The sequence below is a fragment of the Crotalus tigris genome, unplaced genomic scaffold (genome assembly GCF_016545835.1).
Source record: "Crotalus tigris isolate CLP2741 ecotype Arizona unplaced genomic scaffold, ASM1654583v1 scf7180000021626.135803, whole genome shotgun sequence".
Lineage (NCBI taxonomy): Eukaryota > Metazoa > Chordata > Lepidosauria > Squamata > Viperidae > Crotalus > Crotalus tigris.
Genome location: NW_024098599.1, coordinates 99,222 through 126,599, shown reverse-complemented (window position 1 = coordinate 126,599; position 27,378 = coordinate 99,222). Strand labels below are relative to the sequence as shown.

Here is a 27,378-nt window from a genome sequence, read left to right as displayed (position 1 = left end):
TAGTTTAACGAAGAGAAGGACAAGGGGGGACATGATAGCAGTATTCCAATATCTCAGGGGCTGCCATAAAGAAGAGGGAATTAAGCTATTTTCCAAAGCACCTGAAGGCAGGACAAGAAGCAACGGGTGGAAACTAATCAAGGAGAGAAGCAACCTAGAACTAAGGAGAAACTTCCTGACAGTGAGAACAATTAATCAGTGGAACATCTTGCCTCCAGAAGCAGTAAATGCTCCAACACTGGAAGTTTTTAAGAAGAGACTGGACAGCCATTTGTCCGAAATGGTGTAGGGTTTCCTGCCCGAGCAGGGGGTTGGACTAGATGACCTCCAAGGTCCCTTCCAACTTTACTATTATTATTATTATTATTATTATTATTATTATTATTATTATTATTATTATTATTATTATAAAACCTTTGGAAGGTGTTGCCCAGCGACAGCCCCAAAACATCACTGCTCTAGAGGAGATCTGCATGAAGGAATGGGCCAAAACACCAGCAACAGTGTGTGCCAACCTTGTGAAGACTTACAGAAAATGTTTGACCTCTGTCATTGCCAACAAAGGATATATAACAAAGTATTGAGATGAATTTTTGATATTGACCAAATACTTATTTTCCACCATAATTTGTAAATAAATTCTTTCCAAATCAGACAATGTGATTGTCTGGATTTGTTTGCTCATTTTGTCTCTCATAGTTGAGGTCTACCTATGATGACAATTACAGGCCTCTCTCATCTTTTTAAGTGGGAGAACTTGCACAATTGCCCCACAGTATATCATGTGTATATAAGATATACAGTGGGGCAATACTTTTTTGCCCCACTGTATATCATGTGTATATATGTGTTATGCATGTGTATGGATAGATATATACTTTCTTTTGAGAGCAGGCAATAGAATTTCAGTTTTAATGTGGGCCAGTATACTCATACTAAAAAATGACAAATACAATTGCATTCCAAACCAGACACAGCTTCCAAATGCTTTTGAAGGGCAGTTCCAAGTAAGTCCATTGCAATAGACCAACTGATAATGAGCATTGGATCCCAAATCAGCAATAAGTATAAATGGCACACTAGAAAACTTTATGCAAAATTCTCCTGCCTTTTTCTCAAAAAGAAGACCTGAACCATATAAGCAACAGCCTCTTATCTTTCTGGAATTTCTTTTATTTTTGTGGGATTAGATTAATTTTAATAGCAGTCACCTCCTAGTGTCACAGAAAGCAAAATATCTCAATCGATAAACTTCCTGTACACAAGACTGAACTTAATTTCTTTAATAGAGCTACCAACTATCTGCTTTGCAAAGAATCTTGGCCAATTTCCATTATTCTTAATTTGATCAATAATTTTCATTTAATCATTGAAACAAAAAAACCTTGAAGCTCCTTTTTAAATTTATTTTTATTTTTTGTTTCTGCACTATTGTATTTTCTTTTCTTTTTTCTTAATGTTAGTTTTTATGTTAGTTTAAAGCTTTTAGTAATATATATATTAAACAAAATGAAGAACGTATCTTTATTCAGCAAAAAGCACACAATTAGCCTTCAACCATTCTCAATTTTTCAGCTAAGAAATAAGCCAATCTCACCTTAGAACAGTGGTTCTCAACCTGTGGGTCGGGACCCCATTGGAGGTCGAATGACCATTTCACCGGGGCCACCAAACAATGCTGTCCGCCATTTTTCCCCCTTTTCTTTGGCCATGCCCCTGGCACCCAGTGATGTATAAGTGGTTGGGGGTCACCACAACATGGGGAACTGTATTATGGAGTCGTGGCATTAGAAAGGTTGAGAACCACTGCCTTAGAATCTTTCAGAGATTGTCTGCATTACGTCTACCCTGGCATTGTGCCTTTATTTTGAAGCTAGGAATCTTAGCTTCTTCTTATGCAGTATCAATCATTCCTTGTCCTTACCATTTGCTCCTTTTTATTTAATTCAGGATGTATTATAATAATATAGCATTTGGGAAGGAAAATACAACTCAATAAACCAAAAGCAGAGGTTAAGATGGAGAAAATCTCCACGGCTACCATCAATTTGCCTTTGGTGCTCAAGTAGGTGGGGATGAAGGAAATCCAAACACTGCAAAACACCAACATGCTGAAAGTGATGAACTTGGCTTCATTGAAACTGTCAGGCAATTTCCTGGCAAAGAAAGCCACTGTGAAGCTGACAATGGCCAGAAGACCCATGTAGCCCAAGACAAGGTAAAACATCATCTCTGAGCCTTCGTTGCATTTCACTAAGATCTCACCCACTTGGGAATGCTTCTCTAATTCTGGAAAAGGGGGCTTGTTCACTAACCAAACAGCACAGATGGCAATCTGAATCAAAGAACAAGGCACAATAACCAAGATTGCTAGCCTCTTTCCCATCCATTTCCTCATCTTGTTCCCTGGTTTTGTAGCCACAAAAGCCAGAACCACAGTGATCGTTTTGGCCAGTACACAGGAAACAGCAACAGAGAAGGTGATACCAAACACAGCCTGCCTTAAAAGGCAGGTTTCCTTGCTAGGTCTTCCTATGAAGAAGAGGGAGCAAAGAAAACATAGAAGCAGAGAGGTGAGCAGGATACATGTGATGCTCCAATTGTTGGCTTTCACAATGGGAGTGTTCGAGTGTAACCTGAAGATTGCCATCACAATAAGTGTGGTCAGAGAAAGAAAAAGTGCCAAAGATGTCAGAGCTGTTCCCAGGCCATCTTTATAGGACAGGTAAGTCATTACTTTGGGAATGCATTCTTGTTGATTTGTGTTAGGATATTGTTCTTCTTGGCAGGACTCACATTCATCTGCATCTAAAGATCACAAGCATAAATTCAGTATTTGAACTTTGTACTAATATTTTTCATACTTCCTGCTCTTTATATATTATTTGATATAGAAAAGTTAGTATTAAACTCTACAAAAGTCTTTTAAAATGATGGTCCCCAATCTTTTCAGCTTTCTGGAACAGTAACAGCACTGGCAGTGGTGGGGAGAGAGAATAGTTTTGCACAAGCAATGGGTGAGCACACAGCTCCATTTGCATGAGCAGCAGGTGCACAAAGCTCACACAAATGGAGCTTCACGTGTTCATACATATAACTGCACACCACTTGCATGGCCCAGTTCTGAATAGGCACACCTTGGGGGTTGGGGTCCCTGATTTAAAAGCACAAATCAATATAAGAATAGCCTTTGAATACACTACTGAAGACCATAAACCATAATAAAGTCATTAGATGTATGTGAGGGAGAAAGCACAAAATAGAAAATTTCGGGATGTTTTCCTAGATAGATCTGAATTCTACACTTACCCATTTGTGTTGAGATCCTCCCTGAAGGACACTGAATGCAATCATAACAACAGATTTGTTTCCCCTGCTGAATTAGTTTGCTTTGTCCAGGATGGCAGCTCTCAACACAGGTGGATTTTGGCACCTTCTGTTAATATTGGCCAGAAAAAAAGAGTCTATAGAACAAGAAATAGCTTTCTCCTCTCACTGATAATTCTGAATTACATACATTTGGAACAGATAGATTTTAGAAATTATGAATCAGGTTATTAATATCTTAGAAAGATTCCTATTTTCTCAACTATCTGACATTGGTAACTCTTCCTGCATTTTTCTTTTTCCCCAATATATTTTCTAAATTCAGCTCTCTCAACAAATTTCCTTGCTGTTCTCCAGATTACCACTCAAATGATACTGATATTAAGCGTAAGAAAATATAACAGTTCCAACCTGATGAAACGTAGGATTCCACATAACGGCACTTGCATTAATGATGAATTCTTTTCCAAGTTGAAAACTGGGATCGATTCTTCCAACTTGAACTCTCTTGAAAGATTCATTGGGAAATGTCACCAAATTGATGAGGTCATAGCCTATCGCTAAATCGCTCTCTTCATCGAGAAATATTTCATCTCCAACGTTATTGTTAAAGTGGACTTGTCTCAAAAATGAATTAAGCTAGAGGGAAGGAGAAATAGGTTACTGCTGTAACAAAAAGTAATGGTCACTTGGAACATCAGTGATATGACATTTAAATTGAGATATGATGCAGTACTGAAAATTAGTGTTTTTGAAGTACATCAAGAATCGAAAAGGTTTTATCCAACGAGAACATGGATGGTTAACCGTAACAGCAATATTTTTCATCTGAATCTGAAACCAGGGACTCATTCCATTCTGTCTAAACTATGTAAGATGACAGAAAGGATTTTTTTCCCTTTTCCCTGAGAAACTACAAGTCTGCCTATCAAATTCATTCTCCAGAGACTCACTTCTCCCAGTTTTGAATGACATGGATAAATATTTTGTTTCAAAGAAATCAGGCTATGTCCGTTCATCACTTTTTTATTTCTACCTAAATCGTAACTAACTTACACCTTTTCTGGAGTACTCCAGCTACAAGCAATTTAGGCCTTTTTACTCATTTGGGAGAAGTAGTCAATCCTTACTGTTTATTCCTCTTCTGATAGTGGGATTAAATATCTGGTTGTTTTTGCTAATTTGAGAAGGAGCCAACCCAGAATGGATTAAATCAGGGCTTTTCAACCATTTTAACCATTGTACCACTTTTAGGATATGCCAATAACCGAGTACCACCAGTCGCCTAGCAACGTGTCAAAAACTTGATGACCTGGGCTATACCTTGGCATGCGATAGAGGGGATAAGGAGAGGAGTTAAAATGGATAGGGTTCCTTATATTAAGTACATGAAAATATTACCTATTCATGGTTTCAATATAGACAATTAGTGGATAGATGGAAGATGGATTGTAACATGGGCTGGCTTAGAGAAGATGAAAATCTTTTTAAACAAGTAAAGGATCAAAGACAAACTCACATTAAGAGGGTTCACGGGGTTCTAGTGGAATTGGATTCAGAATCTGAATTAATTAAAGACTGTATGATTAAATGGGCACAAAATTTTGGTGAACCAATTCCACTGGATACCTGGGAAATTATCTGGGTGAGGAATGTTAAATTTACACAAGCCCAGAACTTAAGGGAGAATTTTTATAAAATGTTTTATAGATGGCACCTTGATCCACAAAAAATGTCCCTTATGTACCCTGATTTACAGCCTAAATGTTGGAGATGTGGTTGTTTGGATGCCACTTATTATCATATTTGGTGGTCGTGTAAAAATATAAAAGCTTTTTGGATTAAGATATGGTGGAATATTCAAAGAATTTTTAGAAAGAGGGTAAAATTTACTTCGCAATTATTTTTGTTAGGTATTGTTATTGATTGTGATGCTAAGGAGGTTATATTGATGTTAAATTTGATCACAGCCGCAAGGCTGTTAGTAGGGCAATATTGGAAGAAGGAATCCTTGCCTACTTTGCAAGAGTGGTTTTTTAAAGTTTCATATTTGGCGGAAATGGCAAAGATTTCGGCTTTTTTAAAGGAGCAATCACAAGAGAAATTTTTTGCTGTATGGGAAAAATGGATAAATTTTATACAAGATAAATTGGATATAAAAAAATATCATTTAGCTTTTTTATAATTTGTATATAATTTTTGATATTTTATAGATTGTACTTTTTCCTTTTTTTCCTTTTTTTTTCCATTTCTTTTCTTCTTTCTCCATTCTTTCTTCTTCTTCTTTTCAAGTATCTTTCCTTTTTAATGCTTATGTCATATATATTTTATTATTAACTATTTTATAAGTTGTTAAAATTTTAATTAAGCCTATATTCAGTTCTGGGAAGCTCGGGGGGGGGGGGGTTGGAGGGGGTGGTTTGGGAGGGGTTGGGTGAGGGTTTTTGGTTTTTTTTGTTGTTGTTTTTTGTTATTTGTAAAAAATTTTTAAAAACTTTCAATAAAAAAAAACAAAACTTGATGACCAAAAAGAAAAAAAAGGAAAAAAGTGATAAAGTACAGGTAGTCCTCGACTTACAACAGTTAGTGACTGTTGAAAGTTACAATGGCTCTGAAAAAAGTGCCCCTCAAGCCACAGCTGAGCAAGACACCTGCCTGCCTGCCTAGTGGCGCTCTTCCTCCTGTCTGAGGTTTTCATTGTTGGGAGCATTTCTGTTGAGGATTGGCAGCGGGGGTGGGGTGGAGGGTTGTTTGGTTTTTATTCCCCCCCCCCTCTGCTGGGTGGTTGCAGCAGGTTTTGGTGACTTCACATGACCCTGGGACACTGTGATTGCCATAAATATGAATCAGTTGCCAAGCATCTGAATGTAAATCACAAGAGCCTGGAGATGCTGCAACATTCCAGCTGATGGGTGCTTCTTCTGGGCTCAGCAGAAGTGCCAGGATCAGTGCTGCTTTCCAACTGATTGGTGCTTCTTCAGGGCTCAGCAGAAGCACCAGGATCAGCACCGAGCTCCAGCTGGAGCCTGACGCTGATCCTGGTGCTTCCACTGAGCCCTGACAGCCCCAAAGAAGTGCCAATCAGCTGGAAAGCAGCACTGATCCTGGCGCTTCCACTGAGCCCTGACAGCCCTGCCGCTCCAGCCATCTCTCACTCAGGCTTGTGCGGTGCTTCCACCAGTTCAGCTCATTCCCTTCCCCCGCTACCACTTTTATAGGATGGTCACGTACCACCTGCCAGGTGCCAATTTACAACAGGTGGTACCCATACCACTGGTTGAAAAGCCCTGGATTAAATTATCCATTTTCCCTATGGTGTTAAATTTAGCATCAATTTTAAATCAGTATCTCATTGGTGCATCTGGACTCTCAATTTCTAATTCACTTTAAATATTTTATAAGGTATCTCCATTCTCTCAACATTCTTCTAAAAACATTCACTTGCTTTTCTTTGCAGTTTCAAATGCTGGTTGTGTTTACTAGTTTATCTCTGTTGTTACATCAGGTATGCTTCTGTTTTAGTTCTCTTTTGGTTTTCTAAATTATTTTGGTTTTAATGAATTGACCAATTTACTTGTGAGTACCTGCCAGGGAGGAACATTTTGGAGATTCCATTGGACTTGATTTCTGCTTCCCCTCCGTTTGTTCCTCCAGGAATACAAAGCATGGAGAGAATGTGCCACAAGATAAACAGCATTGTAGATGCTATAACTCCAACCAGATATCCCCATTTCAAAGACAAAATCAGGAAGGCTCTCCAGCTTCTCTTCCCCAGTGCAATTCTTCATTTTCTGTCCATAAGCTATATGGATGTTGAGTGAGCAGAAGAATGTTGATGTCCAGAATTCAGACAGGAAATAAAATGTAGACTTCAGAGGATTTATTTTCTCAAGAAAATTCTGAAATCCTGGCACAACTTTGGTATGGAGTGAGAATGATAGGGTTCCATTGAAGGATTTTTTGATAAATCGTCCGGCAGGGTTCTGAGCAGTGAAATCCCATTCACATGTTGTGATCCACACCTTCTCCAGAGGCTTGTTATGGCCAATTTCCATTGAGTATAAAACCATCTGTAATCCTTCCAGAGACTGGCCATTTCCATATACAAGGAACACATTGATTTTACTTTGGGAGATAACAGATTGAATTTGAAGGATTTTTTTCTCAAGTATCTCTCTTAATAAAAATAGTGACATAATTGGGATCATCTGTATCCCAGCTATGCAAATATTATTCTGTAGAAGCTTGGGTCTCAAAGTTCGAAGAAAGTTTTCACCACTTTCATCGTCTGAAACAATTAGACTAACCCAATTCCATCCAAAATATTTCAGAAGTTGAACTATCCCCCTGTATTGAAAAGCTTCATTGGGAATCATTCGGTAGAAAGAAGAAAAACCAATTTTCTTTCTTAATATGGGGTCAGAGGAGCCATAACTAACCTGGGGAAAAACATTTTAAATCACAGAAAAACATTCAATTTTGTATACACTCTTTTTAAATGGCTGCTAATATTAGATACAAATTTACTGGACATTCTTAAAAATCCACTTTAGTATATTGTTTGGTGAGTAGATGGACTCACTTACATTGCCCATGGGGGGTCCTTTTTTTTAATTAAAAGTTTTTGAATTTTACAAAAATTCAAAAACCCTCCCAAAAACCCTCCCCCCCTCTTCCCAGAGCTGAATGCAGGGTTAACTAGAACTAAGATCATGGATGGTCCTTTTGAAGATGAGAAATACCAGTTAAATAGCTTTCATATTTATGTGGTCACTAAGAATCAACATCAACTTGATGGCACATAGTCAGACAATCAATCAATCAATCAGTGTATTTAGTTTGAAACTCGTGAAAAGGATATGAAAGAAATTTGATTTCTCTAGTTTACATTTCAAGCTTGCAGTAAGCCAGGTCCTCAATTAGAAGTAGATGTAAAATGACAGTTCAAACAATAGAAGAATTTACCTTTACCACTGAGACTTAACAGTTATTCTCCTTTTCCTTCTATATACCTATTTCCAAACATTTACCTGAGGAATCTTGTAAGTACTTAAGATGTTGGCCATGTGAATAGAATTTTCAGAGGTGAGTCCCCCAATGTTGGCCATGACTTCCTTTTCAGTGATACAGTAATAATTGAGTGGATCCCCTTTTCTTAGAAAGAGAAGATCCAAAGTGGTCCAAGTGGTTCTCCATGAATTGTACGCATTGTCATAAATCTTGGACCCTAATGTGTTGTTGGGTAACAGATCGGGATTCTTATTGATTTCTTTGATGGCAAAAACAAAAGCAAGGACATGCTGGTAGTTTTTAGGGATTAGACTGCCAAGAGAATTTTGAATGTTAGATCTTAAGGGCTAATAATTAAGTGACTTGCAGCTTAGATCATCGCTTGCCCATAGAGCTCAACTGAATATCGTTCTCTATAAGATGGGAAACTCTTTCTGAAATAAATGGTTCAGATATTCCCCTAAAGCAAAGTGAATAAGTTTCTTTCTTCTGTCATTAATGCACACACTATATATCTGTCTATATATTTTAGGTTTCTTTTTTAAAATTGATACTCTTTTCTTTTGTACTTTATTATATATCTCAATGGTGTAATTCATACAAGTTATAGATGTCATAAAGAAACTATGCTCTTAAATCAGAGAGATGGGGGAGACAGACAGAGAGACAGAGAGGATCTAATCTTCCAGGTAAAGTATATAAGGATACACAAAATTTTGGATGTATACTTTGGATATACAAAATTGCTTCTCCCTTTACGCATCCAAAGTACATTATTAAATATAATATAGCCATAGACATACTTTGTCAGGGTTTCTAATGAGAATTCTTAAAAGGAATTAGGGATGTAAAAATTCCTAATTATTCTCATTCAACTTGCCCAAGGTACTATACCCTACAAATGAAACAATATCTTAGAATTAACATTTTTTAATCTTATTATATATTCCTTATTATCTACCAGGGGATCTAAATTGTACAGAGAGAACTATTAGGGCTCTGAGCAAATCCATCTTCACACACAGGCTATCTATATGTTTTCAGTCAAAAGTTAATAGCTGAAACCTGCCTCCCACCTCAATTTCTGCTATAAGTGTGCTTGACATACAAAATGTCAAGACATGGAGAAAATTAGAAGGCAGGATAAGAGATCTATCATTATTTAGAAATAGTCATTTAGGTGGGGAAAGTAAGAATGATCATCAGACCCAAACAGAATCTTCCAAGAATGAAAAACCATTGAAAGTTTTTTAAGGAAAAAATGTTATGGGTCAGAGACACCTTAGATAAAAATGAAGAATCACTTACTAAGCTTGTGCTGGTGAAGAAATTGGATGTTCCCTAAACTTCTGTTCCCTATAATTACCAAGTGTCATGGATACAAATTCTCCAATTATAATTTCATCTGAAAGATCTGAAGGGTGTGTGGAAACTTTTCGCTGATAAGGATCTTTTAGGTTCAAATGTTTTCTGAAGGAATGGTTGAGCTTTACAAGCAGGAAGATTAGAAAAAGAACTAGGAGCTCTTGAGGTAAGCCCCACCCCAATCTTACCACCATGATAAACAAGCACCCAGCACCTTGATCAAAAATTCAGGAAATAAAAGTGAATAATTGTGCTGTTGTCAAATGCGGATCAAAGAGTGATATTTTAAAAAAAACCTTTTGGCAGGGCTTTTATGCAGTAAGCACAAGTTGTCAGAGCTGAAGTGGCTTTGCAGTCATCGATATTCTACCTCTCACAATTTCCTTCCATTAATCACTATCATTATGGCAGTTGTAGGGCATCAAATCCCTGTTGACAAAGAAAATGATCTCAGCAGAAACTCTGTATTATATACCACCCAAAGTCACTTTGTTTGAGTTAGGTGACATTTATTTATTTGCACCACATATTTATAACTTTTCTCATAAACAGCTCAAGGGGCAAACATATACAACCTATCTTCCTCCTCCTATTTTCCCTAAACAGCAACCCTGTGAGGTGATAGGCTGATAGAGAGCAACCTGCCCAAGATCATCCAGCTGGCTTTAATGGACTAGAACTCATGGTATCCTGATTTCTAGCCTGATGCCTTAACCACTAGACCAGGGGTCTTCAAACTTGGCCCTTTTATGACTTGTGGACTTCAACTCCCAGAATTCCTCAGCCAGGCACACTGACTGAGGAATTCTGGGAGTTGAAGTCCACAAGTCATAACAGGACCAAGTTTGAAGACCCCTGCACTAGACCATACTGGCTCTTATAAATTGAGTAAGTAAACAAATCAGCAATAAAATGCTTCTCTTCCCTCATTCTTCCACTGTGGGAATTAACAAGCCTTTCCATTTTTGCCCATATAGGATTCTTACTGCTGTCAACATATGTAATAAATTTCCTTTTTTTCCCCAAATTCTTCATCCAATAGTTCTAAAAGAAAATCTTCTGGTTTCAATTTTATACAGTGGTAACTTGGTACTTATCCTTAATTGGTTCCAGTGAATACCAAACAATAAGTAAAAAACAAATTTAGAATAATATAGTGAGTCACAAAGGAGCTGACACCAACAAGTTTTACCTCAATGAGTACTGAGACAAGATTTTCATATCAAAATGTGTTGAGTATCAAATTCAATGAATTTCAAAGCAGTTGAGCGGGGTGTGGTTTTGCTAGGATGCATCTGGCCCAGGGGCCGGCAGTTTGACATCCCTGCTCTATATAATGACATTAGCTAATTTTTTCTTTTAACAATCTTGCAATCCCTTGCATCAGGGTGGAGTTGGGGCAACTGAATGGAGCTCAAGTGTTTACTGGCCAGATGCCCTTCCTGATGTCTATGCAGAGTTCTCAGCAGACAATTACTCATTGTGCCCAGAGAGAGAAATATCTGCCACTACACATAGGATCAAACCCACAGCCTCCTGATTATGAGAAGAGAGCTCTACCTCTTCACCCCACCCCTCAATGACATTAGCTATTTAGTTGTGGCCAAATTGTAGAACATCTTTACATCTCTCCTGTACTTCTACTTTATCTTTTGGTAAGATGCTGAAATCTTCCATTCTAACATGTTAAAGACAAAATGAGTGTTTAAGTGACAAAGTGGAAATATGTGTCAGTATAGTTGCATTCTCCAAAAATGAAAAGAACAGAAGAAGAGATAATTATTCTTTATACTTCTTCAAAAAAAATCAAACTAACAACTGGCAAATACAGTGGTACCCTAGTACTCATTGTTAATTTGTTCAGGGAAGCATGATGAGGACTAAAAATGAAGTGTACCAAATAATGTTTTCTCATAAGGAATAATGGCAGCCAATGCTTAGAAGTTCAAGCTTGTGCATGAAACAAACAATGAATACCACCACAAAATTTTCATTTTTCATGTTGAAATGTATTGACTACCAAATTTGATGAGTTTGAAAGCAGCTGAGTACCAAGGTACCACTATATACTTCATTTCCTTCATTCATTCATGGAAACTAATTCCTAAGAGAAGGGAGTCGTCAAACTAGCACTTTGCTGCTACGCAAAAAATTATACAACTATATCTGCATGGTCACTAAGCTTTTGAGTGATAAAACTATGCTGGGTTATTTTAATGTTATTATTAATATTGTATTTAATGCATGATTTATTACGTATATGCCATTTTTTAAAGCCACTGAAATTTCTGGGTTTCTTTTTTCAATTAAAGCAATGTAAGAGTTTGGAATAATATAAAGCAAGGTGCCTACCTAATATACCTCTTTGGTTCCCCTTTTAGGAAGTTTTTTTTTTCTTTAGAAAAACAATGACTATAAGACCAACCTGATGGACCTATTGAAATATGGTTTAGTCATAGTGAACCTAATTTCAAGCTGAAAGAAGAATTGCCATTCCTCATCCTTCACAGAGGATGGTGAGTTTTGATAGAGGACCAAGCCTCTTCTTTTCCACTGCTTCAGGCAACGATGCATGAGATCCCTCTCTCAAAACTCACCACCTCTTTCAAAGTGCATCAAGATCAAAGCCTTCCAGACAACTGTTCAGCCACCATGATAGAGCAGTAGTCAGCAGCTCTATCTGTCTCTTTCAGCAATGAACAGGAAAAAAATGGAGACAGGAAGTTGCCCAGGAATCCAGGGGGAGGGAACATCCACAACCAATGTTAATGAGTTAAGTAGCTGGTGCCTACAAAGTGGTCTCCATTCTCCACAGTTCATCCAATTGCCCTAGAACTCTGTTCTAATAAAACTACAGAGTTTCTTTTTCCAATATGACCATTTCAGCAAAGCGATAGGCAGAAGAAATAAGTATTTTTTATGAATTAGGAGGTTGTGAGAGGAGAAGGGAGAATTTATCTGGCTATTAAATTATCTCTTCCTCCTTTTAACCAGCATTGCTTTCTTTCGATAGGGAAAGCAAGACTCAGCTCCCCAAATCTGTTATGATCCCAAGATCATTTCTTTCTTTCTTGATGAGGGGTAGCCAAGAGATGGGTTTGGACCATATAATTTCTTCAACTGGAAAAATAGTTGAATAGCTTTGAGAAAGGAGTTTGCCTACCTCATAATTATCAGAATTAATTAATTAATTAAACTTGTTTTTTGGGAAAGCACAGAACACTTAAACACTTAACAATTTAATTTTACTATTAACAACAACTTCATGAGGCTCAGTAGGTTGCATTATGAATCACTCAGATGATAATTATTGTAATTTACAACTTTAGTTATGCATAAAACCAACAGAGACTCTCTTTCATTGTTGCAGGCTAAGTGCTGTGATGAAGATGTGCTTGCAGTGCTGTGATTGGAGCCAAATTCCTTTGGCATTCAAAAGGACTCAGATACTTTGCCATGTGTTTCTACTCTCTGTCCTTTTCCTCCAGGCTTCTTTCAGCAAGACCTTTAACCCCATGTGTGGTGACAAACGACATTTTAAGCTTAATTTCCCTGCCCTCTCCAATGATATAATCATTGGAGAATTTGTGTCTACTATATATCCTGAATTGCCTTTACTCCACTTTATGGAACACCCAGAAGGATCCTTGCGTGGAAAGCAAGTACTCTTTTGAAAAAAACCTTTCAGGTTTTTTTTTTTTAATGTGATTGAATTCAAGAGATTCACATTAAAATTTTTCCACTGTAGATGAGAATCAAAACTGCTTTAGGCATGATTCTTATTTATAAATTTCTCTTAGTCAGGTGCTAGAATATAGCTGTTGAATGTAGCCTTGTAGATTCCTGGTTTTTCATGTGGCTGTTGCTACACAAGAATTAATCTGATCATAAAAAAAACTCCTAAGTTTAATTTTAACAATATTGTTCCTCTATTTTTTATTTTGTATGCAAAATGAAAAAGAATCCTTGTTAAAAATATCTAGCATGATATCTTAATAAAATTTATAAATATATATCGATGATTCTCATAATCCAAATTTCTTTTTCTGACAAAGAATTAAAGAATTAAATTGGGAGACTAAGATGGCCATTTCGAGCTCATTCTGCTCTCTTCAGTTAGCCACACCCTTTATGGGATTTGAACCTGGGCAGTTTACATACTAGACAGTGATTTAACCACCAAGCCACTGGCTCTCCTCCCTCTTTGCCAGCTCATAATATATAATGACATCATTAGGATTTTATCATTTATTCCTTATTTGCAAACACTTCTATATACCAAGACTTTTATTTTAAATAGATTATGGTTGCTTGAGATTTCTATTTATCATGCTGTATGTCTCCTTAGTATTTTAAGGCATAGAAAGGTGGGTCGTTTTTAAATATATGAATGTGATCAAATGTTACCGTACATTTTGAGAATTTGGATTGTCTTAACAGTTGGCACAATTCATCAGTTTCTGCCCTCCAATTTCATTGCTATGCTACACATAAGAAATAATCCTTTTAATTGCATTAAAACCCTGTTTTAAACTTCTCAAAGTATGATGCACAGATGCCCACATGATCCTCAAGTGACATTCAGACATTCCAACAAAGCTCCTCATTCCATGCTTTCCTCACCTCTGGAATATCTTAACTAATGAAATTTAAGAATGAAGGTTTTATACTTTTTCAAAGAAGTGCTTCAGAACATAGGTGCACTCTTCACTTCTCTAATACTCATTAAAACCGACAAATACATCATTTTAGGCAAAGAGAAAAGCATTATCAAGATGTCTATCTAAATCCAATCCTTGTCACATTCTAAGATTGTAGAATTAACTGAAACTCTTCTTGCAGGCTGTTGCCTAAAAACCTACAGCATATCCTAGCCTTCAGATTTGCCATTCAGGAGATCAACATGAATGAGAACTTGTTACCCAACATCACCTTGGTCTCCAAGGTCTATGACAATGGTTTTCAAGCACTGAAAGCCTCTGAGAACCTTTTGACTCTTTTCTTTGTTGAAGGCCGTTGTCCCCTCAATTACAGGAGGGGAGAGGAGCAAAACATCATGGCTATCATTGGTGATCTCCCTTCCCAGAACACCATACAGATGGCCAACACATTAAATGCCTACAAAATTCCACAGGTAGGTATCCGGGCTAGCATAAATGCACAAGAAAGGAAAGAGTGGTGGTTAAAAGTGGAGAGATCCCCTCAAAAACAGCTGCAATATTGGGGAGCTGATTTGGGGTAGTTTTTATTTATTTATTTATCTTTCCAGAGAAATGTAAGGTATCAATTACTATTACAACCACAGTAATTCTTAATAAGCACAAACATATTTAGTTTGTAAGAAATGGTGTAGGTATCATTGTTTCTGTCTTCTTCTTCTTCTTCTTCTTCTTCTTCTTCTTCTTCTTCTTCTTCTTCTTCTTCTTCTTCTTCTTCTTCTTCTTCTTCTTCTTCTTCTTCTTCTTCTTCATTCTTTGGGTGTTGAGAGAGATACAAAATTCTGGTTCTTGCACTTCTGGTGTGCTCAACCATTGTTAATTGATGCTGTAATAATATGTCTGATATTGTCTCTCCATCTTCTGGGTGTGCCTCACGTTCTTTGACTTTCTCCTCTTTCTGTAAATGCTACAACAATGTTAAATACATTTATGAGTAAAGCATTAGTTATCTTAGCCTTATAATATAAAATGCTAGATGAATGCTCTCAGATACTGTCAGGTCCTTAATGAATAAGACTCCTCTCTTGTTACTCATTCCTCTCTCCTCTCTATTTCTGGTTAGCACAATCAAAGACTGAAATGATTTTTCTCTAAAAGTGCTAATGATGGTCTGGTTGCAAAAGCTCTGAGGAAAGATTTGTTGAGCTCCAGATTTGGTATTTGTCTCACCCATCAAGATTTTCTATGGAAAAACAGTGTCCCAAAGAAATCTACTTTTCCATTTTTTGATGCAATATTTAGTCTAAAAGTACATCATTATTATTCCTTTTCTGCAGCTCAGTTATGGCTCTTTTGACCTTGCATTGAGTGATAAAATGCAGTTTCCTTCTTTCTTCTGGATGACTCCTAATGAAAACCTTCACTATGTTGGGATTATTCAGCTCTTGAAACATTTTGGATGGAACTGGATTGGCCTTCTCATCCCAGAAGACACCACTGGAGAGAGATTTTTCAGAATTCTGAGGCCAAAATTAATTCAGAGAGATATTTGCATTTCTTTCATTCAATTTATTCCAAGACTGATAAATTATGAACCCAGTACCTTCCGGAAGAATAATCTAAATAACATAGCACTTTTCCTATGGTATAGTAAAACCAATGTAATACTTGTTTATGGAGACATGCAATCTATAGAAGGCTTACGAGTAATTCTTGAATGGTATGAAATTAGTAACAGTCTCCCATTAGAGCGGGTTTGGATCATAAGTGCTTTGTGGGATGTCACTTCTGTCTTTGAGCCCCAGAAATTCACAGCATTGTCCTTCAATGGCAGCTTGTCTTTTGCCTTTCACACAAATATGGTACCAGGTTTTCAAGAGTTCCTTGAGAACCTAAATCCATTTCACTCTAAAATGTATTTCCTACCTCAGTTCTGGAGTACTGCATTTACCTGTTCATTTCCAACGTACAATATATATGCACAAGGCAAAAGAAGCTGCACTGGGAAGGAGGATCTGGGGAGTCTCCCTGGAACTGTCTTTGAAATGGAGATGTCTGGTCAGAGCTACAATATTTACAATGCTGTGTATGCTGTAGCGCAAGGTCTCCATACCATGTATTCACCCAGAACCAGGAAGAAGACAATGGACAAAGGAGAGAAGTGGAATTTTCTGAAAGTCCAACCTTGGCAGGTGAATTATGGTGCCTCCTAATGTAATGGAAATGTAGCTTTAATCGCATATTTATTTCAATTTTTACAACATTCATTAACAGTGTATTTTTACTCCAGTCCCATCTGCATTTATCTGAAAGTTTCTGGTTGAACAAAACATAATTTTGTTTAGATTACAGAAGATTACTTGCCGAGCCCGAGGGTGGGGTCAAATGCATCATCAGTTTCATGTCTCTATACCCCCATAAAAGACCTAAGTCCTGCTCCCTTGACTTTTCTCTGGTACCAATTCGCCTTGACCATTAGTAGTTCATATTCCTATTTATAGGTATAATGAAATAAACCTGTACGACTTGACTCAGTTCTGGTTCCTGATTTCTTGCACCTGACAGGTAGGCATGCAACAAGTAACAATACCAGGTTCTTCATTTAGCTATTCCATTAGAGTAGAAGAATTATATATATAATATATATTTTAAATTGCTCTTTATAATTTTTAGTCGTCTAGACACTTGGTGGTAACCTCTGAAAGTGCATATTCCTTGTTGCAATTTTGATTTTTTTTTTACAGATATTATTTTAGCTATATGGGACTAATTTTTTCCCCAGAGGCCTTTTGCTCTCTTTCCAATCTTCAATCCAAAAAATTCTCAAATCCAGTATAAGATTACCTTTTTTGCAGCATTTTGTGGCTGAGTAGAGAAAACAATTTACTGCAGTAGAGAGAAGAAAGAATTTCTGCAAAATAATAATAATGGAATGAAGTTGGAGGCAGGGTTATGATAGAATGAGAATACTTACCTTTCTCTAAGATATGTTTGGTGTAAGCTGATTTAATCTGCAAAGGCCATAAAGGAACTTCTTAATCTTGTTTTCTGGGACAGGATTCCAATAAATATGTTTTGTTATGATATCCATTAGATATAATGGGCAGCCACAAAGAGTCAAGCCATTTTCCAAAGCACATGAAAGGAGAACAAAAAGCAATGGTTGGAAATTAATCAAGGAGAAAACCAACTAAACCTAAGGGGAAATTTCCTGACAGTTAGAATAATTGATCAGTGGAACGGCTTTCCTTCAGAAGTTGTGGGTGCTCCGACACTGGAGGTTTTTAAGAAATTGGACAGGCATTTGTCTGAAATGATCTAAGGTCTCCTGCTTGAGCAAGAGGTTGGAGTAGAAGACCTTCAGGGTCCTTTCCAATTCTCTTATTCTAATATTCTGTTTTTCTGTTATATTTCTTAGCAATAAATTTTGTCTCTCATGAAATGCAAAATTTGGAAGAGCAATTTATCTGACAAAATCTGTATTAATTACTTAAACTTAAAAAATGTGAACATATTCCTGCAAAGTAGAATTATGCCTTTGAACATAAAAAAATTATTAACTCAAATGTTTGGAAGTTCATTAAAAATCAAGCTCAGCACCATTTGGTAAATCACAGCATGGAACTGTAAATCCTATTGCCTACTATCAGCACTAATTTCTCACTTATCTCTCTTATCTTTTAGCTTAGTTTATTTCTGACAAAACTCCATTTCAACAATAGTGCTGGGGAAGAAATAGCTTTCAATGAGAATGGAAACCTGGCAGCAGCATACAATATCATCAACTTGATTACTTTCCCCAATCGATCCTTTCATAAGGTCCAAGTTGGCCATATTGAACCTCAGAGTTCTCAGAAGGAAGACCTCACCATTAATACAACTGCCATTGTATGGAATCCCAAATTTAAGCAGGTGAAATTTAAAAAAACAACTAAAATGGTGATATTTTCTCAATTTCTGGAATTTTAAACAAGTAAACTCAGAATTGTTCCAAGATCATTTGAAAACTTTTAATGATGTTAGAACAATTTTGTATCCTGGAAAAATGAAACAATTCTCAATTCTACATTATACTTTCAGATTGTGGGGAAAGAGAGCTTTGCTGGCTGGGGTTATGGAACATCTGGGTCCAGAGGACTTTCCCACTAATGGGTTTATCTGACTGTTTAGTCGATGGTTGAATCAGTTTCAGAACCAAAGCATGAAAAAGATCAGCAAATCTATTTACCACTTCAGCCTAACCTACACATCCCATCTCCCTGGATTTTTGCAGGGCATGTTTCTCTTGCCACTCACAGTTTTTCCTTCCCATAGCCAATTCAAAAATCTGGGGACAGCTGCTCGCCATTTTGATATAGTGGTTTTTTCAAGTGATGTGCTTTGGAAAAGTATAATAAATTTACTGCTTTAGAGAAGTGAATAGCTTTTCAGCAGTCAGTGATGCTTATGCATTTTGAAAACAGGCAAGATTGAACTAATGTGCTATCCCATTGTATTGCTCATCACAGAATAGGAGAGATTAATTAGACATCTACTAAAACTGACCATCACCCCAACTCTTCCGCTCACCACACCTGGATTTGCTTCCTTGATTGGCATAATTTGTTCTTGTATGATAGCCTCTGCGGTGGGAATGCCCCCTTGCACATCTCAGAAGCTGCATTCTACTGCTTGTGAAATGCTTTGGATATGCTGTATGTCAGGCTGTGCCATGTGGTTGGTCTTATACCTTCTTTCTTCCTTTTTCTCCCCATTGTGTTGCACAGACATCTTATGACAAATGATTGTGGGCACCCATTCTGCTTGAATTGTTCATGTAGGTATCTGCTCTCCAACTGTTTGTCTTGCTGGTTACTCCAGTGGCTTTTCACCTTGCCTTATAGTGTTCTGATGCAACTCCTTTCGTGTGACAGTGGATGGTTGCTGCTGAAATTCAGAATTGTGGAGCGTGGGTGGCCTTGTGATAAACTGTGGTTTCTAGGTATCCCAAAGATGCTTTTTCATGCAGCAACTGGACTTTCTTGTTTTTCTTTGAAGACATTTCACTTCTCATCCAAGAGCTGAAGAAGCTTCTTGGATGAGAATTGAAACGTCTTCAAAGAAAAATAGCAAAGTCCAGTTGCCTTGTAAAAAAGAATTTTTGGGATTACTATGACCTGGATAACGAGAATCTCCATAAACATTTAACTCTAGTTTCTAGGCTTCCATCTTCTGTGTTTACAAGTACATCAAAAAATCGCAAATGCCTAGTTGTTTTTCCTTCATTGTGAACTGTATATTAGGGAGGATGGAGTTCAGTATGGTATGAAAATCTGTAAGTGTATTTCTCTTGATGATGACAAATATCTCATCCATGTAGCAGCACCAGAATTTAGGTGTGTAGTTCTGAAATGAATGGTGTTCTATCTCACCCAGGACTGTTTCTGTAATGATTCTGTCATGGTTCCGACAGACAGAGACAAATAAAGCAGAACTCCAAGGCTTGAAACTTCCTTAGAGAACATGTTTATTAGTTACAAAGTATCGGCATGGTCAAGATTGAAACCAAGTCTGGATACATACATACATAACAATTCCCCAATAAAAAGTTAGAAATCCCACCCATAAAGCTATGCAAGCAACTATTGCTTTTTCTTGGATGAGAAGCAAAACGTCTTCAAAGAAAAACAACAAAGTCCTATTGTCTCATAAAAAAGTATTTGGGATAACAATGACCTGGATGACTGAGAATCTCCATAGACATTTAACTGTAGTTTCTAGGCTTCCATCTTCTGTGTTTACAAATGGTAATTGCCTAACTGTTTCTTCCTCCATTGTGAACTGTATGTTGGGGAAGATGGAGTTCAGAATGGCATGAAAATCTTTAAGAGCATTTCTCTTGATGATGACAAAAATCTCATCCACATAGCAGCACCAGAATTTAGATATCTAGTTATGAAATATATGGTGTTCTAGTTCATGCAGGACTGTTTCTCCTGCATGAATTCCTGACATTCATCAGATGAGGAGCCCCGAACTCATTGGTAGCCTCACACTGCAATGGACAAGGATACACATTCAATTTTCAACTTTTAAGATTGTTGGACAAGCAGGCACAAAAAAAGCCAGGGAAGTAATTGAAGCCTGGTCCCCTTGTCAGTCATTAGGAGTGATGATTTACATTTAGCCTAGTACTTAAAAGGTGAGGGCTGGGCAGCACACGCTAATGACTTAAAAGCCAGCCATCGACATCTAAAAAGCCACTTATCACAGGTACTATAAATACCACACACAGAACAGCACATACTGTGTTAGAGAGAAGTTCCTAGAAGATGGGCTCCAACACAAGTCCAAAAGCTTGTAATACAACCTCGGGTCCCAGAGACCGACCCAGATTGGATCCTGCAATATTATCCTGGGACACACATATTGGCCTTCATTTGTGACTACATTTATTATACATGGAGAATCAGGACACCATTCTCCAATGGCAATGCAACACAGAGATAATTAAAAAAGGACAGCAAATGCTAGGCAGGAATATATTTGCCATCAGCTCAAGGAAGTGAGGAAGACTAAATATGGATGTCATTACCAACCAAAATTCTTAGAAATTCAACATTTCTCATATAAGTTTATTTCTTATTATTTGTCAAATTAAGACAGCTCATTAAGTTTGTGAGAGATTCCTTTATGACCCTCTTCGGATATTTCAAATTCCTTTATGTATGATGTAGGAGTTGTGAAGGGATTTCTATCCAAATTTTCAATAGCAGTTAAAAGATGTTCACCTCTCTTCTAACTGAATCTAGCAATCAGTTCTAGGAATTTAAAAATTTTAATTATTTTCTTTTGCAATTCCCATTAGACACCACCTTCTGCCACCTGTGTAGAAAGTTGCTATCCTGGGTACCGGAAATTAATTAAGGAGGGGAAACAGGTTTGCTGCTATGACTGTGTCCAATGTTCAGAGGGGAGCATTTCCACCCTGGTTGGTAAGAAAAAGAGATCTACGGTAATATCTCTTTAAAAATACATTATTCTCTAATCAAGTTTGGGTTTTTTAATATAATTTTAAACACAAGAATAGATTGATTGGGATCTCTCACCTGCCTTGTTTTTTTTCTTCTTTTTTTAAATAGAAGTTTTTCTTTATTTAGGTCTGTAATCTCTTCTTCAAGAAATATGGCATATTAAATAAACTTTTAAAAAGATTTTCCTAAGGCACAATTTTTGAAAGAGGTTTATTTTCTTTATATGAAGCCAATTCTACTTATGAGATTGAAGTGGTAATATGGAAATTTGCTCAGAATACAACCATACTTTTATGTGTGAAGATTCCAAAAACTGTTTCAGCAAGGAATAATTGTTAAAACCTAATATCAATTCAATGTATAGAATTTTTAAAGATTTTATTTATGATTTTTAGATTCCAAGCAATGTGAGAGGTGCCCAGAAGAACAATATCCAAATGAGAAGCACCATCAATGTATTCCCAAAATTATTGCCTACTTATCCTACAAAGAATTCCTGGGAGAAATCCTGACTAGCTTTGCTGTTTCTTTTACTGTAATCACAATTGTAGTGATGGGGACATTTATCCGCCACCAAAACACTCCCATTGTCAAAGCCAACAATTGGGATATCACCTGCACTTTGCTTTTCTCACTCCTGCTGTGTTTTCTCTGCTCTTTCTTCTTCCTCGGATGCCCAGGGATAGTCACATGTCTCCTCCGGCAAGCAGTTTTTGGAGTTGTCTTCTCCATTGCAGTATCTTGTGTGTTAGCCAAAACCATCACTGTGGTTCTGGCCTTCATAGCCACAAAGCCAGGGAACCGCATGAGGTGGTGGATAGTCATTGTGTTTTGCTCATTTATTCAAACAAGCATCTGTGCTGTGTGGTTGACCCTTTCTCCTCCTTTCCCAGAGTTGGACATGCATTCCCAATTGGATGAGATCTTAGTGCAATGCAACGAAGGCTCAGAGATCATGTTTTATGTTGTGCTGGGCTACATGTGGCTTTTGGCCCTCATCAGCTTCATAGTGGCCTTCTTTGCCCGGAAGTTGCCCGACAGTTTCAATGAAGCCAAACTCATCACCTTCAGCATGCTGGTCTTTTGCAGTGTTTGGGTCTCCTTTGTGCCAACCTACTTAAGCACTAAGGGGAAATCCATGGTGGCTGTGGAGGTCTTCTCTATCTTGGCCTCAAGTGGTGGCTTATTAGGTTGCATTTTTATGCCCAAGTGCTATATTATCATGCTGAGACCAGAGCTGAATGCCAGAGAGCAGCTAGTTAGGAAAAAGACTAGTGTGGTTTCAAGTGCAGCGTAAATGCTGCCCTAATTCCTAATTTGGCTGAAGACAACATAACAGATGATTGGTCAAAGAATTTTATTCAGGAATAGATGTCTTCTTCCATTTTTGAAAGGAATAACATTTAGACTTGTATACAGCTCCATAGCAATTTCAGCACTCTCGGCACGGTTTACCATGTAAGCATTACTTGCACATTGCCCCCAACAATCTGGGTCTTTATTTACCAACCTCAGAAGGTTGGAAAGCTGAGCGAACCTTGCACCTAGTCAAGATCAAACTGGGCTTTGTATGCAATACTGTCTTCTAACACTATGTCACCAGGGCTCTTAATGTAAGAAACTTCACAAACACACAATAACAAGGAAAAAATGTGCACTATTTTTTCTGGATGAAGACGTCTTTTTCTTTGATCCATAAATTGAAAGCTACATTTATAAATATAGTGGCTAGGATATCCACAATTAATCTTATTTATTAAATAAGATTTTATCTTCTTTATATTGAATTACAATAAAATGCTAATATGATTTATAGTTATGTATTTATGTATCTTTCCAACACATTTTCGTTTTAATATCATAATTTAAATTTCAGGGTATGGGGATCAGATTCAAAATTTTGGAAAATGCCAACACCTCAGAATGTTATGCTCTGATATAAAACATGATGAGTCAGACCATCCAAATTACTTCTCTACTGGCGGAAACATTTTCTGCCCGGGTATTTCAACAAAATAGTGATTTGTTATTAGCAATTTTACTTCAATTTACAATATTTACGCAATTTTATTAAATTGTCAACACACTTTCTTTGCTATCTTGTCCCTTATTTTATTTATTTTTTATTGAATTTATAAAGCTACCCACCACACATGGAAGGGAAATCTCAGTGGTGCACAACAAAGAGGTAAAACCACAGATAAAAACCACAGGTATAAATATATATACAAATCATATGAACAATAAATATAAAAACAGAAATGCAAATCCTAGGTGAAGGGAGAGTAAAACTAGCCATCTCAGCAATAGAACCATCTACACATGTCTCCCATTCCCTGAGAGCCCCAGGTCTGATGACATAATCAACTCTTGAGGGCCTTCAGGAATTAAACAGGATAGAGCTCATCTAATTTTAGGGATGAAGAATGTTCCATAAGCCGGATAACACATCAGAGGTTACATTTCATAGGAACCACTAAATACATGTCCCTATCTGATGGTCCCACAGCATGCATCCTCTAGCACAATGGTTCTTAACCTGTTTTGAACGAATCGCCCCCTTGAGCCAATGATGAAATTGTCATCGCCCCTCTCCCCCAACATAACCTCTCAATCACCACATAGGAAAAAGTTCTTCAATTTATGCAAACACTTTTTTTGTTTTCTTTAAAATTGTCATCAGGACATATCAATGCAAATAATTTATTTCCAGTCTTTTTCCCATATCTCAACTGTATGAAAAAATTTGGTGCCACCCATCACTTTATTCCCAAACTTCGTGATACATGTATTTCATTATTATCTTATTTATTCAAGACACTTAAATGTAATGACCACTGAAAACAAAATTCAATTGCAAGAAAGTGAAATGCCCGAAAAGAAAAACAGTAATATTTAATGATAGAATTACAAGTGAAATTTAAGATGCAAAAAGAAATATAAAAAGAGTAGAAGCTGCTGCACAACGCACATGAAGATAAGAAATGCGTATTCACATAAATGTGGCATTCTGTACTGAAGCTAGCTGGAGGAACATTTGAAAACACAATTCAATCCACTAATAGCAAGCGATCTGATGTTTTTGTACAACAGATATACAGCGATTCACTGTACGAAAAAGTCTCAAAAGTGTTTCCTGGGGGGGGGGCGATATCGCCCAGGTTAAGAACCACTGTTCTAGCACATCTGATGAGGTGACCTGATGTAATCAGAGAGAGGCGGTCCATAAAATAGCCTGGCCCCTTATCATGAAGGAGTCATGTTTATTGCTTATTCTTTTTTTATTGTATTTCTGCTAGTGTTACATTGTTTGAGTTGGTGGCCTTATAAATCTAATAAACAAATACACCAACAAAGAAAAGATGCTGATAGGATCCTCACAGAGGATGTGGCTTTCTTTCAATAGAAAAATAGATATTGAGAATCAAAAGTACAATATGCTTGATGAGGAAAAAAAGTGATAATTAAAACAAAAATACACCATCTGCACATCTCATCTTGAGGCAGGTAAATGAGGGATAAGGCCAACTGTGATTTCTCTATAATAGCCCTACATAGCACAGAAACTTACAAAGGTAGATTTCAGAGGCCCAAATAAATGAGATTCTGAATGTACGCAATTGATTATGTGCCAGTCTCAGTGAAAAGAAAAGGAAATATAACTCTATTGTTAAGTATATAATGGAAGAGGGAAGGGTTTTCCATTCACAGATTGGCATAACTTAACTATCAGGCAATGTCCATGCCAAGAAAGCCATCATGACATTGATGATCCCAATTAGACACTTCTTCTAATTAGACATAATCGTATGAGCTATCTATCTGGGCATGGATATCAGATGTGGAAAAGAGTGCAAGTTGACTCTTCAAAGCACAATTGTTGATGTGAAGGAATGAACAGATCATGAAGACTAAAATAGTTTTCTACTGACTTACTTCATTTGTGACCAAGGAAAGAGAAAGACTTAAGGAAGCCAAAAATGCACTCAAAAGTTCTTCAAAGGACAATCTTACTATTTCTTTGAAAATACAACAAACACCGGCAGTTTTATTGAAGAAAAAAAAAGTGGCATGCTTCATCGCTCATCCTATCAGGTGACTTCAGAGGAATGGAAGCTGCCTGGCACTTCTTGGCTACTTGACTAAATGCTTATTTCAAACCCCAGGCTTCTGAGTCAATCTCCAATTCAAGAAATGTGTTAAGCCTATGTTCAAAAGCAGTTCCATCAGCAGAGGACTTGTGAGAAGGCAGGTGCATATGACAGTGCAGGATAGAGAGATCTGGCTTGTATAATCCCACCATTACCATGCCTGTCCATTGTTTAGAGAGTATGGATTTATCTATGTCCTCCTCCACACTGGGGGAAAGGTATGCAGGTTCAGAGATGGGAAGAGAACACTTTCACTGAGCTGAGAAGGAGCATTCTAGGACCCTGTCACCACTGCACGCAAACAGGGATCTTGAACTTTCTACCAAAATATCCATCATTCTCCAGATTGTCCCATCCTGCTCTAAAAAATCTTTGCCCAACTTCAGGAGTCTTCCCTTGAAAAGTAGTAATCAAAGTCTCAATATAATTCTTAATGCTTTGTCACATGAATAGAACAAGGTATCTAATCCTGTTAGTATTTAAATCTGTATTCATTTAGCAAACTTATATAGCTTCCCATCCATACACAAATATATCTGAGCAGCTAATAAAGTATATATAAAAGCAAAATATAAACACCATTGGAAACATCATTTAAAAATCAATTGAGTCTCTTACAAGGCATGTAAGAATTAAACAACTTCCACCTCCATTAAAGGACTCCACCAATATTCTAGCCCCAATGACTGAAGAAGGAACCAAGTCTTCAAGATTCTAGAAAGTCAATATAAAAGCTTTCTGGATTAAGATATGGTGGAATATTCAAAGAATTTTTAGAAGGAGGGTAAAATTTACCCCGCAATTATTTTTATTAGGTATTGTTACGGATTGTGATGCTAAGGAAGTTATATTGATGTTAAATTTGATCACAGCCGCAAGGCTGTTAGTAGGACAATATTGGAAGAAGGAATCTTTGCCTACCTTACAAGAGTGGTTTTATAAAGTTTCTTATTTGGCGGAAATGGCAAAGATTTCAGCTTTCTTAAAGGAGCAATCTCAAGAGAAATTTTTTGTTGTATGGGAAAAATGGATAAATTTTATACAATATAATTTGGATATGGAAAAATATCATTTAGCTTTTTCATAAATTGTATAAAAAATTTTGATATTTTATAGATTGTTTTTTTTTCTTTTTCCGTCTTTTGTTTTCTTCCTTCTCTTTTTTTCTTTTATTTTTTTATCTTTCTTTCTTCTTCTTTTTCTTTCTCTCTCTCTTTTTCCTCTCTTTTTTCTTTCTTTTTTAAGTATTTTTCTTTTCAATGCCTAGGTCATATATATTTTATTATTAATCATTTTATAAGTTGTAAAAATTTGTTTAGGTTTTTTAAAATTTTAAATAAGCCTGTATTCAGTTCTGGGAAGCTCGGGGAGGGGGGAGGGAGGGGGGTGTTTGGGAGGGATTGGGTGAGGGTTGGTTGTTTATTTGTAAAACTTTTAAAAAATTTTCAATAAAAAAAAAAGATTCTAGAAAGTCCACATGGTTGGGACCATCTGAATTTTGAAAAGAAGCTTCACAGTACAGAAGACATATGTCCAGGATCCCACTCGGTATCATTCTTTCACAAAATGGATCCAGAATTTCCCAACCTGCCAGAACTGTGACACCACTGAAAACAGGCAGCCCTGCACATTACTATGTATCATGTAGCAGTTTAAAAATGACAACCAACATTTGATCAAGAGCATTCTGTCATTACAGTCTGGTTTGGAAGCATTACTGCTTCAGACTGAAAGGCTGTGCAGAGAATGGTGAGGATGGCAGAAAACATTATTGGCAGTTCCCTTCCTTCAATCCAGGACATAGCATATAAGCATTGCTTGAGCAGGGTCCGCAATATTGTCTGGGACACTACA

General features: G+C 37.0%; 2 protein-coding genes across 2 annotated transcripts; one reads left to right on the top strand and one right to left on the bottom strand.

Annotated features, from left to right (window-relative positions):
- Positions 1-1,924: 1,924 nt before the first annotated feature.
- LOC120296852 (vomeronasal type-2 receptor 26-like) lies at positions 1,925-11,379 on the bottom strand (the record flags this gene model as incomplete). Its single annotated transcript, XM_039318879.1, has 8 exons — positions 11,328-11,379; positions 10,895-10,905; positions 9,646-9,824; positions 8,358-8,649; positions 7,635-7,766; positions 3,739-3,966; positions 3,310-3,436; positions 1,925-2,808 (listed from the first exon to the last, which is right to left on the bottom strand). Coding segments are annotated over exons 1-8 (1,905 nt in total), but the record flags the coding sequence as incomplete, so codon positions are not given.
- A 3,379-nt stretch (positions 11,380-14,758) lies between these two features.
- On the top strand, positions 14,759-22,619 carry LOC120296853 (vomeronasal type-2 receptor 26-like; the record flags this gene model as incomplete). The annotated part of the gene is made up of 4 exons (XM_039318880.1): positions 14,759-14,836; positions 18,045-18,272; positions 21,208-21,334; positions 21,769-22,619. Coding segments are annotated over exons 1-4 (1,284 nt in total), but the record flags the coding sequence as incomplete, so codon positions are not given.
- Positions 22,620-27,378: the final 4,759 nt, after the last annotated feature.